The following is a 15822-nucleotide window of genomic DNA, read 5'->3' as shown; positions in this document are numbered from 1 at the left end:
AAGAACGCTACAGACTGTGACAAACACCGATACTACTTCCCCTCACAAGCCCTAATCTCAACTATGATGGGCAACAAGAGAAAGGACATCGCTGGGATTGACAAAATGTCAAAGTAACATCTCTGATTTTCACACAACAATGAGACCCAGCATAAGCTTTGAAAATAAATAAACAGTAAACAATGGCTTGAGAAACGTTATGCCAAAAGGGGCATGGTATTCCTTGTTCAGAGTATTTTTTTTCTAATTCAAATTCTAAAAAAAAGTAAAAACTCATAGTTTTATTCTCAAAAGATTCAATATTCAGTCATTCCAAAACACTTAGTCACAAAATCAGTCCCCCACACAAGTAAGAAAAAAGGCAGTAGTAGATTTCAATTTAAAAGAAGACAACTGCAAAAGCTTATATAATGTCATGCAGAATGGATGAAGAGTGTTTTTGCGCTTCAGTAGTTGCAGAGCTCTTCCTCAGAGTGCATCCTCTCTCTGACATGGATTATAATAGCTTTATGTAATAATGGATCACACTTGCCACTCTACATGAGCCTTTTTGCTAAAAATGAAAGAGTTTCTTTTAGGTTTATGTCCTCAATCCCAAGACTGGATCTGCATGTTTGAGCTCTCACAGTAACCTCCATTCACTGTCATTGCTCAACTGATTGATAGAACGGTCTGATCGTGTTTGAACTGGTTAACCCGTTTTTGTATATTTTGTTCATAAAGTCACAGACTGCTGAAACAGCGTTCCCAGACACAGAAGCAAATACATACATTGCATTTAAAAGCAAACATATCTGGTCACATGCACATGCCCACACACACATGACACTCAGAAAAGCAAAGGTTCACAGTGTTTGCTATTCTGCGAACCTGTAGACAAACAGACATTAACTCTTATGCTGCTGGATTGGAACAAGCCATTTGAGATCACATTTACGGTAAATGCTATCACGTTCAATTACAGTAATATAACAAACAAAAAGGGCACCGTGTGAATTCAGAATTTTCTTTAGAAACTTAGTATGCATTTTTTCAGGAATATTTCATGAATATCTTATAATTTTGATACATCCATATTAGACTTTGCTGCAACTGGCTAATAAATGCCTTTTACAGTGATTATTATAAGACCACATAAGCACCTAGCTGTGTGAAACAGCCAAAGTCATTTTAATATTAATTCTAAGTTGCACTAAATCCTTTTTAGAAGTTTATTGCTTAATACTTTTATTTTTTTGTTCAGAAATGTGGAAACAATATCCTAAATGTTTCTATTTTCATTTTCAATCAAATGATTCATGTTTTACAGTTGGCCGCCTGCCTTACTTTAAAAAAAGGGAACTTTTAAGAGAAAATAAAATAATTGAATTATAAATAAAGCACTAAATACATCTCAACATGATAGTTAACTCAGTGACCTTAGATAGATTCATTGGTATAGGTGTTGGTTTAACAATAAAGACAGTATCCCATCTCTCAGGGCTAATTAATGGCATCTTCAAAATATGTGATGTTTTTATAGTGACAGAGAAATTTTCATAGGGCTGAAAACTACATGCTGTATCTTTAAAGTGCTAAAAAATATAATATTTAAAAACTTAAAAGCTTGATACTGTATGTTGAAAGATTACTTGCATACACTGCTTTCCACATTATTAAGCAAATGACATTTTTCTCTTATTTTCCTCAATGTTAATGCAAATGACAGAGTATTTTTCAAGTCATCAGCCGTTAGAGCATAATTCGAATGTTTCTGAACAAACTTCATAATGATAACCATTATTTTTTTTTTAAATAAAAACCTCAAAATGCACTTTTCCACATGTTCCACATTATTAAGCAGGCCAAAAGTTTCAAGCAATATAGGAAAGAAAAAGGATCTCTCTGCTGCCAAAAGTGTCAAATAGTGTGATGCCCTGGACAAGGAATGAGAACATTAGATATTTCATGAAAAATTAACCATGATCATCGTACTGTGAAGAAATTTGTGGCTGATTCTGAGCACAGACAGGTTTGTGCAGATAAAGGCATAATGAGGAAGGTTTCTGACGGACAAATTCATCAGATTAAGAGACCAGATGCTAAAATGCCATTACAAAGCAGCAAACAGGTATTTGAAGCTGCTGGTGCCTCTGGAGTCCCACCAACCTCAAGGTGTAGGATCCTCCAGAGGCTTGCGGTCATGCATAAATCTACCATTCGGCTGCCCGATCCAATGCTCACAAGCAGAAACGGTTGCAGTTGGCCCAGAAACACATGAAGACTCATTTTCAAACAGTCTTGTTGACAGATGAGTGCCGTGCAACCCTGGATGGTCCAGATGGAGGAGTAGTGGATGGTTGGTGGGTGGCCAACATGTCGCAACAAGGCTGAGACATCAGCAAGGAGGGGGCGGAGTCATGTTTTGGGCCGGATTCATGAGGAGTGAGCTGGTAGGCCCCTTTAGGGTCCCAGAAGGTGTGAAAATGACCTCGGCAAAGTATATAGAGTTTCTGACTGACCACTTTCTATCATGTTAAAAAAAGAAGAGCAGTGCCTTCTGTAGCAAAATTTTCTTCATGCATGACAATGCACCATCTCATGCTGCAAAGAATACCTCTGTGTCACTGGCTGCTATGGGCATAAAAAGAGAGAAACTCTTAGTGTGGCTCCCTCCCCTGACCTCAATCCTATTGAGAACCTTTGGAGCTTCCTCAAGCAAAAGATCCATGAGGGTGGGAGGCAGTTCACATCAAAACAGCAGCTCTGGGAGGATATTCTGACATCCTGCAAAGAAATTCAAGCAGAAACTCTCCAAAAACTCACAAGTTCAATGGATGCAAGAATTGTGAAGGTGATATTAAAGAGGGGCTCCTATGCTAACATGTAACTTGGCCTGTTAACATGCTTTTGATTGAAATAGCTTTTGATTTCAGTAAATATGACCTCCTAATGCTGCAAATTCAACAAATAACCATTTTCAGTTCTTCACAACCAATAAAATGTTTTAAAACTCTGTCGTGCTTAATAATATGGAAAAGTGCATTTTGAGGTTTTTATTAAAAAAAAAAAAAATAACGGTTATCATTGTGAAGTTTGTTCAAAAATATTTGAATTATGGTCCAACAGCTGATGACTTGAAAATACTCTGACTGTTATTTGCAATAATATTTAGGAAAATAAGAGAAAAATGTCATTTGCTTAATAATGTGGAAAGCGGTGTAAATATGCAATATATGGAGATGAAAATAGTATTCCACAAAAAAATATCTAAAGCAGTAAAACAGTAAAAAAAAAAATGTGTTGGCCCAGAAATGAGATAGTGTCAATGTATTAACCACTGTATTTTATCAAGGCAGAATACTGACCATTTTTAAGTGACTGTTGTTTAAGAGTTCTATAGGGAACCACTGCAGATGTGAAGAGTAAGTACACGGACATGGATCAGTCAGTGAGGGGCTCCATGACCATTGCATAACTGTTAACCCTGTTTGTTTACCAAGCTGAATCACACCATCCGCCCAGAGCAAAGTGACACTTGAAAGGAGTCCAGGAAAAATACAAGTTTGTGAAATTTAACAAATATAAAAGAGGATTTTTCAAAATTTGATTAAAAATCTGCTGAAACAGCATGCTGAAATCTAAATGATCATGAAATTGTTTATTTAGATGTGCCCGATGTCCCCAGTCTAACAATCTGTTGAAACACTCGGTACATGGAGTGCCACTTTTTAACTGTTCAAAAATGTATTGCAACAGCATCCAAACATTTACTTTGAATTTACTTCTGCTAAAGCTTCAGCTATTCATGAATTCTCTACAAACTAAATTTTGTCCTGAAGACCATAGCTCTTCAGAAAATACATGAAGAAGATTACTTGGGAAATGGTGAAATTCTGAATGAAGTAAGCAAGTCTTCATGGAGTAATTTCTGCTCTCGTCACTATTTGTATATTGAGACAGATCCCCTCCCAGTCCTCTTTTGCAATATGTTCGATCCTCTCAGTGCAGCCAATCAGGAAAGAGCCAAATCCCCCTTATCCATAAACCACTACTCTTGGTGTTCTCTCTTTTATGCACAGTACAGTAAAGAACAACGTGTTTCTGATCTCAAGCAACAGGGACAAAAATGAGACTAACATTTTAAATCCTTTCTGTATGAACAGCAAGGATCTCACCTTAAGACTCAGCATTACCTGCATTTACCTCCACAAACTTTAGTCTGCTCACACACAAATTGTTGGTTCTCAGGAGTTACTGAAGTGTCAGTGCAACATAATGTCTGTGCTAAAAATCCTGAGCTTTTTACTGTTAACTGCTCACCTTAATGAGGGGAAAAGAATCAAAGGAAACCGAGCAGGTGAGTAAAATATGTTTGAATGATTCTTTGGAAAAGTGTGAAAGAACCTATATTCAACAGCTACTGTACCATCATTTGGTTAAATCAAGTGGAAATTTTTACTTGCAATTGCATGCCTCCCACTCAGGGTGTCATACTTCCATGTCATTTTAAAGAAGTAATATATTCCTTAACTGATATCGTTCCATTTCTAAAACTCAAGTCTTAAAATTGTTTTTTCCTCAAAAATGTCTGATTCTTTTTTTTTTAATTCATCTTTAAAAAGGTTAATCCATGTTCCCCTGAATTACTGAGCTTACTTCTTTTAAAACTTAAATTGGCGATCCAAGACATGTAGCTGGTCATCAGTGCTTTCTGTCAATGTAAACTTTCCATTTTCTTTTATTTCTTGTTTTGTGGTTCATCTTATAAGCGTTTTACATTTGAAAAATTTCTGTTTTATAATACAGGTTTTAGTTGTTGTTAGGTTTGTAAAATTGAATAAAAGTGCAAAAAGGTCAATTTGAATTTGCTATCATCAGAGTAAACCCTTAACATCTAGTTTAATGACTTATAATTACTTATTAGGGGGTAAAAAATTCTGAAAATGAGAATTTTCTGAACACATAAAAGAAAAGACAACCTCCAACAGGGGATGATTTTAAAATGTTGAGTATGTACTTGTAACCTAATTACGTATGTTTGCTTTTTTTCCAAATAGCATAACAGAATTTAAAAACTGACCTCATCTATAGGTACTATGTGATCTATTCCTTTCTGACTCACTCTGTTCTGCTCTCTCTTCCTCCTCTTCTTTCATTCTCTCCCTTTCTCTCTCTGCCCCACTATTTTACTCCTGGATGGAAGTTTGCTCCACTGAAAGAAGAAGATATGAAAACAATGAGCTTTTAGATTTATGACCATGATATTACCGTTAAAAGAGCAAGTTTTACATGTATCTTAGTCACATCAACTCTTGGCACCTCTGCTATCTTTTCTGTAACCAAGCTCTATCATCTGATCAACAGTTTCATCTTCTGCCTCTCTTTGTTTTCACTTGAGTAGTGACTTCACTTCCTCTTCTCTCCTTCCTCTCTCTTACTCTTTTTTACATTTTCTTTCACTTCATCTTTCATGATTCCTCAAATCTGAATTCAGCCTCAGCCTTTTCTATAATAATTCTCCTCTCTTGGCTCACAACACATTTCCTTCCCTTTTTTCCTGACTTCTGTTGTTTCTCTCCCTCCTCTTCATCAGCTCTCCTCTTCTGTAGAATCTTCTTCTTCAGCTTTGTTGGGTTTTACCATCCTTTCCTCATCTTTTCTTTACAGCTGCCCTTCACTTAGCACCTTTATTTATTTTTATCCTTCCATTAACTAAAAACTACTAAAAATCAAACCACACCCATAGGTACCAGCCAGGCATGTAGGATTTACATGTAGGATTTTCTTCAGACTTGTGTGGATTGTCCTTCCCCAGAAATCTTTGAGCTTTAAAAGATTTATTTCTATATTGTGGTGTGTTTTGCACTGTTGTTTTTACTAAAATGAAGCGGCTAAATTAACATTCTCAAGTTACTGTTTCCACATAATTAGAGTCAAAAAGGTCAGACTAAAGTCTAAGTCTAAAAGCTAATATTATAGCTTATATTTCATATTATATAATATTATAATATTATAGCTATTATTTTCTATGTATAAGATCCAAGATAAAGTAGAAACCAAATTCTGAGAGAGGTTCATAATTGCCAATATTTTAAAGAGTGGATAAGATAGTGTCTTCTATCTAAAAAGAGTTGAAGAGATTATAAAATACTCCAGCCTATACTTCAGCAAAAACATGGTGTCTTTTTTAGATCATCTTTTATTCTACATGCTTTGTGTCTGAATTATGTAAAAGTGTGTGCACAAGAGTTTGTTGAAAATGCCAAAAAAATGTATCTCTTTTTCCAAAACGAGTGAGACTCTGTTTATATTTAACATCACTGCTGTGCTCAGAGAGACCCAGGGTCAGCAGCATCACAGCTTTCAGGATCAGATCACTGTTTATCAAACATGGGCAGAACTCAGAGGAAAACTTAAAGGAGTGTTGTCTGTAACATGGAGGATGCAGATTTATTTTCTCAGCTAAAGCCCAGTCATCCTGATTGATCAGACGGACGTGTCTGTGTTTTTAGCTTTAATCAGAGCAGAGAGTTCCTGACTTAAAACGACACAGTAACAAGCAGACACACGACACTAACACACAGTGGGCTCAGGCTGAATGAATGTGCTGTATGTTGGCTGTCTACTAAATCAGACTCTAGAAACTTTACCTGTATTGTACTACACATCCACTCTCCTCTTTGCTCAATGTTTTTTTACTTTAACTCCACGGCCTTGAAGTCTACCAAAGGTTGCATTTTAACGACAAGAGCACTCACTTCATCCCCATTTCAAGCACAATCAATAACTCAACGGAGGAGCGAGTCGCTCTGAGACGAAATAGGTTCAGGGCTTTTATGAAAACATCCAGGGCTTAAGCCCATGCCCATGCCACCCCCTAACTCCGCCAATGAAGTGTCCCTCTGTCAATCAGGCTAAAAAGTTGCTGCTTCTTTTAATATCATTCAAATTACACAAAATTATACTTAACAATCACAGTGTAAGATTTCTAAAGCAGGCTGTAATGCCCTGAACTGAGTCAGAATGTTTTTAATTGCTCTCCATGTTCTTCTAGATAAACAGTCATTAACAGTGACAAGACACACCAAGAAAAACACAGATTTATAGAGCAGAGGTTTGGGTGGATGTTGGATCATGGGCTTCATATCAGAGCTCCTCTTATGGTAACTTCAACACTGAGTGCTGAAATGCCTGGGTATGTGCCAGTATTAACATTAAAGTGTTGATATTTCTTTTATAAAATTTGCTTTTCCACATGAATTACTGACAAATGACATGTTAATATGATGGATATAGTTGGAGGAGGATCTGTGCAGTTTGTTGATGAGTGTTCTAAGGTTTTTGCTCTGTGGTTTTCAACGGAGTCAGGGAGGAGGGGTTTGTAGAAAAAATTACAAGAAGAGTCTGGCAATGATGGGACTTCTCATAAAGTGTTATCTGTGCATCTGCCTACAAGGTTATTATGACCTGGAAACACAGCAAACAGGGCTTCAAACAGGGTGTTAGCCCATGGTACAAATAGGCCTCAAGAGGAAAAGTCCTATTTCCCCATTTTTCTCTAATAACTGCTTCAACACATAAATGAAATGTACAAAAAAATATCAATATTTGAATTATTCGTCTCCAGGTAAACTTAGCCAGCTTTGCATGATGCTCTGATCCACAGAGTAATCATGAAGAAATCAAAGGTAACTCATTGGTCATTTGATTTCTGTTGCACAGCGGACACAGAAGACAGGGTGAACGAACTGCATGTCAGCAGTTCGGTCTTCAGCCTTTTTTTAGAAGGTGAGGACACCTGCACACTGGACCCTCTGCAGCTGCACACGCTCACCTCCTGTGGCTTCAACAGCAGTAATCCCCTCATCATCATCACTCACGGGTGGTCGGTAAGGTCAACCTCTCTTCCACTTCACTGAGTTGAAGCACTGGATACAAAACATGGAACTGGGACTGGTGTGGGGGGACTCCTGTTGGCAAAGATAGTTAATGTGAAGAAAACGAAATGCTAAATACTAAAACATCTAGAAAAGAAGCAAAGACTTTCTAAAATGCAGGATGAGACTCATTTAAATCTGAATTCATTTAAGTGGTTCATTGAAATATAGATTTTTTTTACTCTTCTTGTCATTTAAGGATGGTTTAAGGTGGACTTTTGTATAAAAGCATGCAAACACATGCAAGTAACACTTTCAATGTCGATTTTCTTTAGTTGGATGGTTTAATGGAGGCCTGGGTGCACAAGTTAGCCACCGCACTGAAGAAACATCTAATGGACATCAACGTGGTGATTACAGACTGGCTGGCCCTCGCTCACCAGCACTACCCCACAGCTGCCAAGAGCACTCGCACTGTTGGAAAAGACATCGCTCACCTGCTGCACTCACTTCAGGTCAGAAGGAATTTCTGAAAGACAATAAACAGAATCAGTCTAATGCTAAAAATATGTTAAATATATAAAATTAGCTGATCTCAAAATTTGCACCTGTCAAAAACCCCAACAGGTACATTATCAGTACCCTGCAAAAAGGGTTCATTTGATTGGCTACAGCCTGGGTGCTCATATCTCTGGATTTGCTGGAAGTTACCTAAAAGGTCCACATAAAATAGGAAGAATTACAGGTAAGTTTTTACAATGGATTAGGTCTTGTTTTGCTTTTAAATGAATACAAAATATTTTTAAAAGGACAGAATTGAAGAGAATTTGCACTGTAACAAACCAGTTTTTCTTTTGCGTGTTGTTCCCCTGCAGGTCTGGATCCAGCAGGGCCTTTGTTTGAAGGCATGTCTCCCACAGACAGGCTGTCTCCTGATGATGCAGAGTTTGTGGATGCCATCCACACCTTCACCCAGGAGCGTATGGGCCTCAGTGTGGGCATCAAGCAGGCTGTGGCCCATTATGACTTTTACCCTAACGGAGGGGAATTCCAACCAGGCTGTGACCTGCAAGACATTTATGAGCACATTAGCACCTACGGACTCCAAGGTATGACACAGCACACACTAGTATACAACAGTATATACAAATGTATTTAATACTATGAGGAATGTAACATATCTGTAAGTGGCCTATACAGTCTTATCTGTTTATTACACACTTGGATAATAATATTTGGAGAGAAAGAACATCCTGATTTTCTTAATGCAGCCATGGGGCTTAAAAGTGAAACCTTCCCCAGATGGAAAGTTCCAAAAATTTGAAAAGCAGGGTCCTCTGGAGTCCAAAGATAATAACTGTACTTCATTGTTTCATTGCACTCTATTCAATGTTTTTTCAATTTATTTTATGCAAATTGAAAGACTTAGACTTGTAGTGGAAATATAAACAAATGGTTAAAATTAGTAACCATTAGTAACCATTAGTAAAGTATAACAAATGTTCTTAAACATTTCTTTACTATCTAGCCGATTGATGTCAGGATCAGAAGCATCATGAAGCTTGACAACAAACAACTGTGAACTTTAAGCTCTTCCATTTCACCATTTTTCTAAAAAAATACTCCTCAACATGTCCACAACGAAGACTACTTTACTTAGCTCTTAAGGACATCAGAGTTAACTTTAAAAGACCATTTCTGTTAGAGTAAAAGGGAATTTCAGTTAATCATTCATCTTTACCCTGCATGAACAGGCTTTCCATTTGACTTCCTGTTACCCATCTGCTGTTAAAACACTTCATCTAATGAAAAAATGCACACTCTGTTTAAAGCAGAATGTTCTGTTTCTTTACTTTTACAGCTTCACTTCTGCCCCTGCTGAAAAAATTAATGTCGCCAACTCAAAACTCTGGTTTAGAAGATGTATGTTGGACACAATTCATCTTTTGCTTGTTGATGATTTTTCGCTCTGCGTTGAGGCAGATGCATTTAATTTCCTTTGGACAAACACAAGTGGCTCACAAGTGGGATTAATGGGGCTTCTCAATCCAAACACATCCACATAATATGACAGTGAAAGCCACATTAAAGCATCTGTCATCCTCAGGAGTTAATTAGCAACATGTGCCTTCCCTTTGCTCCATCCGTCCCTCTGAGCTGAGCTGCCTTCAGGCTACAAGAGTCTGCTCAGAGGAAAAGGCTTTCAGGGCTGACTGATATCTGACATAATGAGATGTTTAAAGCGACGTGACAGAGGGATGGTGTGATAGATGTCAGGTTTTGGTAGTAATGAAATCAATCCACAAATAATGGTCTGACACTCTGATTAAGATACTAAACCGACTCTTGCGCCATTGGAGAATATGTGTGTGGGAATAATCCATTTAAAATGAGTAGGAAAAAAATCAATGTATAACCACATTTCTTGTTTCCTCCCACAGGGTTTGAGCAGACAGTGAAATGTGCTCATGAGCGCTCTGTCCATCTCTTTATTGACTCACTGCTGAATCAAGACAAGCAGAGCATGGCCTACAGGTGTAGTGACCAAAGTGCATTTAACAAAGGTATCTGCCTACACTGTCGAAAGAATCGCTGTAACACGCTGGGCTACCACATCAAGAAGGTTAAGAGTGGCAACAGCAAGAGGCTCTACCTGAAAACGGGTCCCAGGATGCCTTACAAACGTATGTTCCATATTAGCTAAACTGCCTTGAAAATGACTTTTTTAATGCCTCAAGTGACATTTATCCTATTTGAAAACCACCACAGCTGTGTAGTTGTCTTTGGACATCAATTATTGTACATGGTAATTGTGTGGTTTTCTAAATTTCTTCTTACAGAAAACACTTATAAAAAAGACCAAAACTAGCAACAATCTTAGTTCACAGTATGCAAATAAATAATTTGTAAGGAAACAAACCCTGATATAACTTGACGCCAGCGCTCTCTTGTCGATCAAATTCATTACTTAGCCACATCAATCCAGTATGATCTGTCCTGCTGCCGTTACCACACGGTATAACAAATGATTGGGCTGTCAAACAACTAGATTTTCTTAATCGCAGTTAATCTTGGAATTTCTACAGTTAATTGCAATTAATTTCCCTCTTTGTTGCACATTTTGAAATATCAGTATTTGCATTTAAAACTGTGTTTCATGTAGGTTTTTGTAGTGCCTTAAACTGAGAATATTTGACTTCCTGTTTGGATACAGACCCGCTTTTATTTTGAAAGAAAATAAGGAACTTTGCTTAGATCAAAGATTTTCACATGAACTTAACTATAAAAAAAAGGACATTTTTATGGACTGAGAAGGAAACAAGGAAACAGTTAAACTGAAATATCTGATAACATAAGATGCAGATGATTTATTTTACTTGTTCACTGAGCTGTCTGAGTTTTTACAAGGACATTAGATATTAAGATGCAGTGGTGAACTTAAATTACATCACTGCGGTGTAGGGAGACACTGACACGGCTTAACCAGAATATGCTGAAAAGTTAAAGCATGCAATCATAAATTCATAACATGCTTTAACTGGAAACACTGTTCAAGAGAATATGATCTTACAAGTTTCAGTCGATCTATGAAACCTGACTGAATTTTCTGTATTATGAAAGTCTGCCTTGTTTAAATAATAATTTAATCCTCACATGTTCACATATTTTCTTTTATTATCACGCAGTCATTAATTAATAGAGGTCCTGTGTTCTGTTTTCATCTTCTTCTTTTGTTTTTGGTCCTGGCTATGCAGTCTATCATTACCAGTTCAGGATCCAGTTTGTTAACCAGATTGTGGGGATCGAGCCCCACCTCACTATCTCCCTCTCTGGAACAAAAGGCGAGAGTGGAGACCTCCCCATCCATGTGTGAGTACTGCAGTGCCTCCCATCAGGCCTACATTACATCACATCCACACCCAGTGTGCCTGCTCTCATACATGCTAAATGCAGCTGGGGTTTCCGCTCTATAGATACAGAGAGCAAGTTAGGGGGAGCAGCAGCTGAAACACATTGAAACAACTCAACTGCTGCATGAAAGAGAACTATAAATGGGGTTGATGGACTAAATAATTCACTCAAGGCACAGTTCACTGACAAATGTGTTATCCTTCATAATCTGTTTCAAAGAGTCTGAGCCTCAGAGGAAGTCTTATGTGTTTCCCTTCTTTATTTTTAATGCAAGGTCTTCCCTATGTAAAAATGATGTGAAATTTTGAAGCAAAATATAACAATCTAACAGTCTTACTTGCTTTTTGTTTCTCTTACAGCAATGAACTTATTTTAGGCAACAAAACCTTCACCTTCCTGATCACACTGGACAAAGACTTGGGTGAATTGATGATGCTCACGTTACACTGGGAGGGATCAGCTCTGTGGAAGAAAATGCTGAACCGGGTGACGACCTTCCTTCCCTGGGGCAGCCGACAACAAAAACCTGTGATGGCCGTGGGCCATATCATGGTCAAATCAGGAGAGACACAGCAGAGGTACAGACCTACATTTGTTTGAAGGCAGTGAAAATATATTTAAAACAAGTCTGTATTGATACTTCATTTAAAGCAGAAGTTAAGTCAGCATTCAGAGATATCAAATGTACAGCAGTATAGCCCCTTTCAGATCCCCACTGAACATATCATAGGTTCACATGTCCACTCATAAGTCATTACTGATGCAGTAGGGAATAATCTAACTTTCAATGCCACATCTAGTAGTGAAGCCAAGGAATGGCGGATGGGAAACTACAGGGTGTCAGATTTTTTGACGGGGATAATGCTTTTACCAAAACAAAATTATAAACACATATTAGCAGGAGTAAAAAGATTCTCCTATTCCAATGAAATAATCCAAACACAGAGCGCAGATGGTAGAGTGGTTTCAGGCGCTACCCATGTACACGGGTGGCCGGGGTTCGAATCTGGCCTGTGGCCCTTTACTGCATGTCTCTCCCCACTCTCTTCCCTGTTTCCGAGTCTATCCACTGTCCTTCCTCTATCAAATAAAGGCCCAAAAATAAATCTTAAAAAAAAAAGAAATAAATAATCCAAACACATTAATTAATAAGTACTGATTTTAACAAGGGAATAACATTAAAAATATAACCACCACCACAAAATAACACAATATCAAATAAATTATCTTAATGAAGACATAGCCCCACTGACGTCCAGGCTAACATGCACCGTTGTTGTCTAAAGAGGCTGTTTAGTGGCGCTTAAAGTGTTCAACATCCGTGGTAGCTATGACAACCACTGACACAGTGGACTGAAAGTCACCAGTTAACACGGTCACTCCCTACACCAAAACACCAATCGCCTGTGCCCAACTTAGCCCGGTTCAACAAGCAGAAAGGTCACTTTTATCAGCTAAAACGGATACTTACAGTAAATGCCATTAATGTAGTTTGCTTTTAACTGTCCTTGTTATCGTCCACATTTGCATCAGTGAGTACATCCCAGGCCCCAAACTGTAGCCAAAAGTTGTCTTGTTACCAGATTAGCATCACCATCGGCAGTCTAATAGCACGAGCCAGCACCGTTAATTTCCCATTTCAGTAATAAAAGTAGCCCTTTTCATGGATGAATTTACTCTGCTACGCCACATAGTTTTAAAACGTTCCCAAAACTGAAAATGGTAAAGTAAGGTACGTTAAGGTTATCCCGCAAATGGTACCTTGACTTGAGGTAAAGCTAGCCTGGAGGGCATAAAATCACAGGAAAGTTCAACGGTCAACTTTTACGTCACAAAAACGTCTTTACGTAATTTTTTTGTATAGAATATAAGTTAAAAATCAAAGCAAACTTGTGGCTGAGTGATTAATGGATGGATGGATGGAGTCGAAAGGACTAGCTTTTCAAAATGTTGCCTATCATTACCAAATGCAAATACAAATCCCGGTCAAAACACGTGTTATGTTGTATTACAATATGGAAATTGTATTAAAAGATTATGACCTCTTGAATATTGTTACTGAATTTATAGGCTATAGAAAAGGTAGCTGTGTAATATAGTCATGCTAACCTTACCCTTTTCTAAAACAGTGTTCCACACATTTTTGTCATTTTTAAGTTATTACATAGTTTCTCGAACACACACCAAAATATTCTGTAAAGAATCCCCCCCGTCCCTCCTCAGACATACAGTAGTATCTCATTATCCTACTTCAACAGCTTCGGCATTATGGGCTTTTAATGCCATCTAGTGGACATGTCCCCACACAGTCTTACTCACTTATGCACTGGTTCTCCTCTGCCATTATTCACTGTATCCGTCTCTGTTTTCCAGGACATCTTTTTGTGCCATGACAAATGATGGACAACAACTCGAGGTTTCACAAGATAAAACATTTGTGCGCTGTGAGGATGACACACCAAAAAAACAGCGCAGAAGGAATTACTAGTGGACTTGTTTGATCCTGCAGACAGACTTAAGATCTCTGGATAGCTGTGCAAAAGTCAGAAGAATCCTAAGGAACATAAATGGTGAAACAGGAATAGTGCCTGGTAAAAAACAAAGTTTGTAAAGTCTTGGGAACTGAGAATAGAAAAAAAAACCCCAGCAAGTAATGAAAACTCTTTACAATCTCCAGAAATCTGTCTTGGTTTGATTTTTTGATCAATTTAACGATAGGTTAAGATTCACATGCAATCTTTGTTTACTGTCCAAACTGGTAAGTTTAAAGCTCAAACTAACAGTCAAATAATTGCTACATACAAATGTCCTTCGGGCAAAGAAACAGCTGAGTGTTTGCCAATCCAAATATTAACCAGACAGAGAACACAAAGTCAATGGCCTCTCTGTGATGTCAACACGAGTTTGTACATTTCTTTCTCTTTTTTTTTAATGTCCTGTGTAAAATTGTTGATTTCATAATTTATAAACTCACACTGCTCTTTCCAATAACATAAAAAATTACATGCTTGTCTATCTTCAACCAGAGCAATAAATAAACCCTGTTCTTTTTTTACTCTTTTTCATGGTCTTTCTTTTACGTAACTGCATATGTCCCAGAATATAAGTGCTGAAACTTACAGGTTACTGTAGTTTAAACATCATAAATCCTAATGTACAATAAATAATCTTAGCACAAAAAGTAAGGAAATTTGTGTTTGGTACATTATTTCTTTGTTGTAACAATGCTTCTTGCAATAAACCTTATATCATTGGAAAACCTGTTTATTACCCTTTTACATGGTGCCACATTTGTAAGGAACATGGATATGTGGGATGAGCAGCAGAGCTGAGTATGTTGGTTGCGCTTATGAAAAATGTGCCAAATCTTCTCTGCCAATGCCAAATAAGTTATTCTGCCATTGACTCTTGTTTGGTGTATGGTGGATTGAAGTTTGAAGAAACAAGACACATTGGCAATTTAACAATCATTCATTTAACAAACAGGAGCCTCAGTAGTGTGTGGAAGAACCATACACAGCCACGACACCCTGGCACCTCCTCCTCTTCAACCAGCATTTGTCGCAAGTCAGCCAACGTGGTTGTGTTGGTCACTTTAGCATGAACAGCACGCCCAAGCTGATCCCACAAGTGTTCAATGGGGTTGAGGTCAGGACTGCTGGCAGGCCATTCCATCCTCTCTACTCCCAAATTTTGGAGGTAGTCTCTGATAAACCCCGCTCTGTGGGGGTGAGTGTTGTCATCTTGGAGGACAGAGTTCAGTCCCAAACTGTGGAGATATGGGATTGCTACTGGTTGTAGAATCTCATCTCGATATCTCTCTGCATTGAGATTGCCTCCAATGATGACAAGCCTTGTTTCTCCAGTGTTTGTCCATCACACTGCCTCCACCAAAAGATGTTACTCTATCGGTGCAGCAACCAGCATGGCGTTCTCTGCATCTCCCCCAAGATCCAACTGCCGTAGGCAGAATCTGGACTCATCGCTGAACATAACGTTCCTCCACATTTTCAGGTTCCAGTGCACGTGTTGCTGACACCAGCGCAAACGG

The 15822-nt window shown here is 38.1% G+C and overlaps 1 protein-coding gene across 1 annotated transcript; it reads left to right on the top strand.

The window, feature by feature from the left end:
* Window positions 1–4052: 4052 nt before the first annotated feature.
* lipca (lipase, hepatic a) lies at window positions 4053–14826 on the top strand. The gene is made up of 9 exons (XM_041787564.1): window positions 4053–4339; window positions 7705–7871; window positions 8195–8374; window positions 8487–8604; window positions 8735–8968; window positions 10301–10543; window positions 11615–11729; window positions 12131–12349; window positions 14145–14826. Exons 1-9 carry the CDS (start codon window positions 4258–4260, stop codon window positions 14257–14259), a joined length of 1473 nt encoding a protein of 490 aa, XP_041643498.1. The 5' UTR covers window positions 4053–4257; the 3' UTR covers window positions 14260–14826.
* The last annotated feature ends 996 nt before the right edge of the window (window positions 14827–15822 follow it).

Source organism: Cheilinus undulatus, linkage group 1 (assembly GCF_018320785.1).
Source record: "Cheilinus undulatus linkage group 1, ASM1832078v1, whole genome shotgun sequence".
Taxonomy (NCBI): domain Eukaryota; kingdom Metazoa; phylum Chordata; class Actinopteri; order Labriformes; family Labridae; genus Cheilinus; species Cheilinus undulatus.
Note: the sequence above shows the minus strand (reverse complement) of the source record. Positions and strands in the feature narration are given on the sequence as shown.

Coding starts and splice junctions, on each gene's coding strand:
- lipca (XM_041787564.1), top strand. CDS start 4,258: ATGTCTGTGCTAAAAATCCTGAGCTTTTTACTGTTAACTGCTCACCTT. Junction 4,340..7,704: donor AATCAAAGGAAACCGAGCAG/GTGAGTAAAATA, acceptor TCTGTTGCACAG/CGGACACAGAAGACAGGGTG. Junction 8,375..8,486: donor ACCTGCTGCACTCACTTCAG/GTCAGAAGGAAT, acceptor AAACCCCAACAG/GTACATTATCAGTACCCTGC.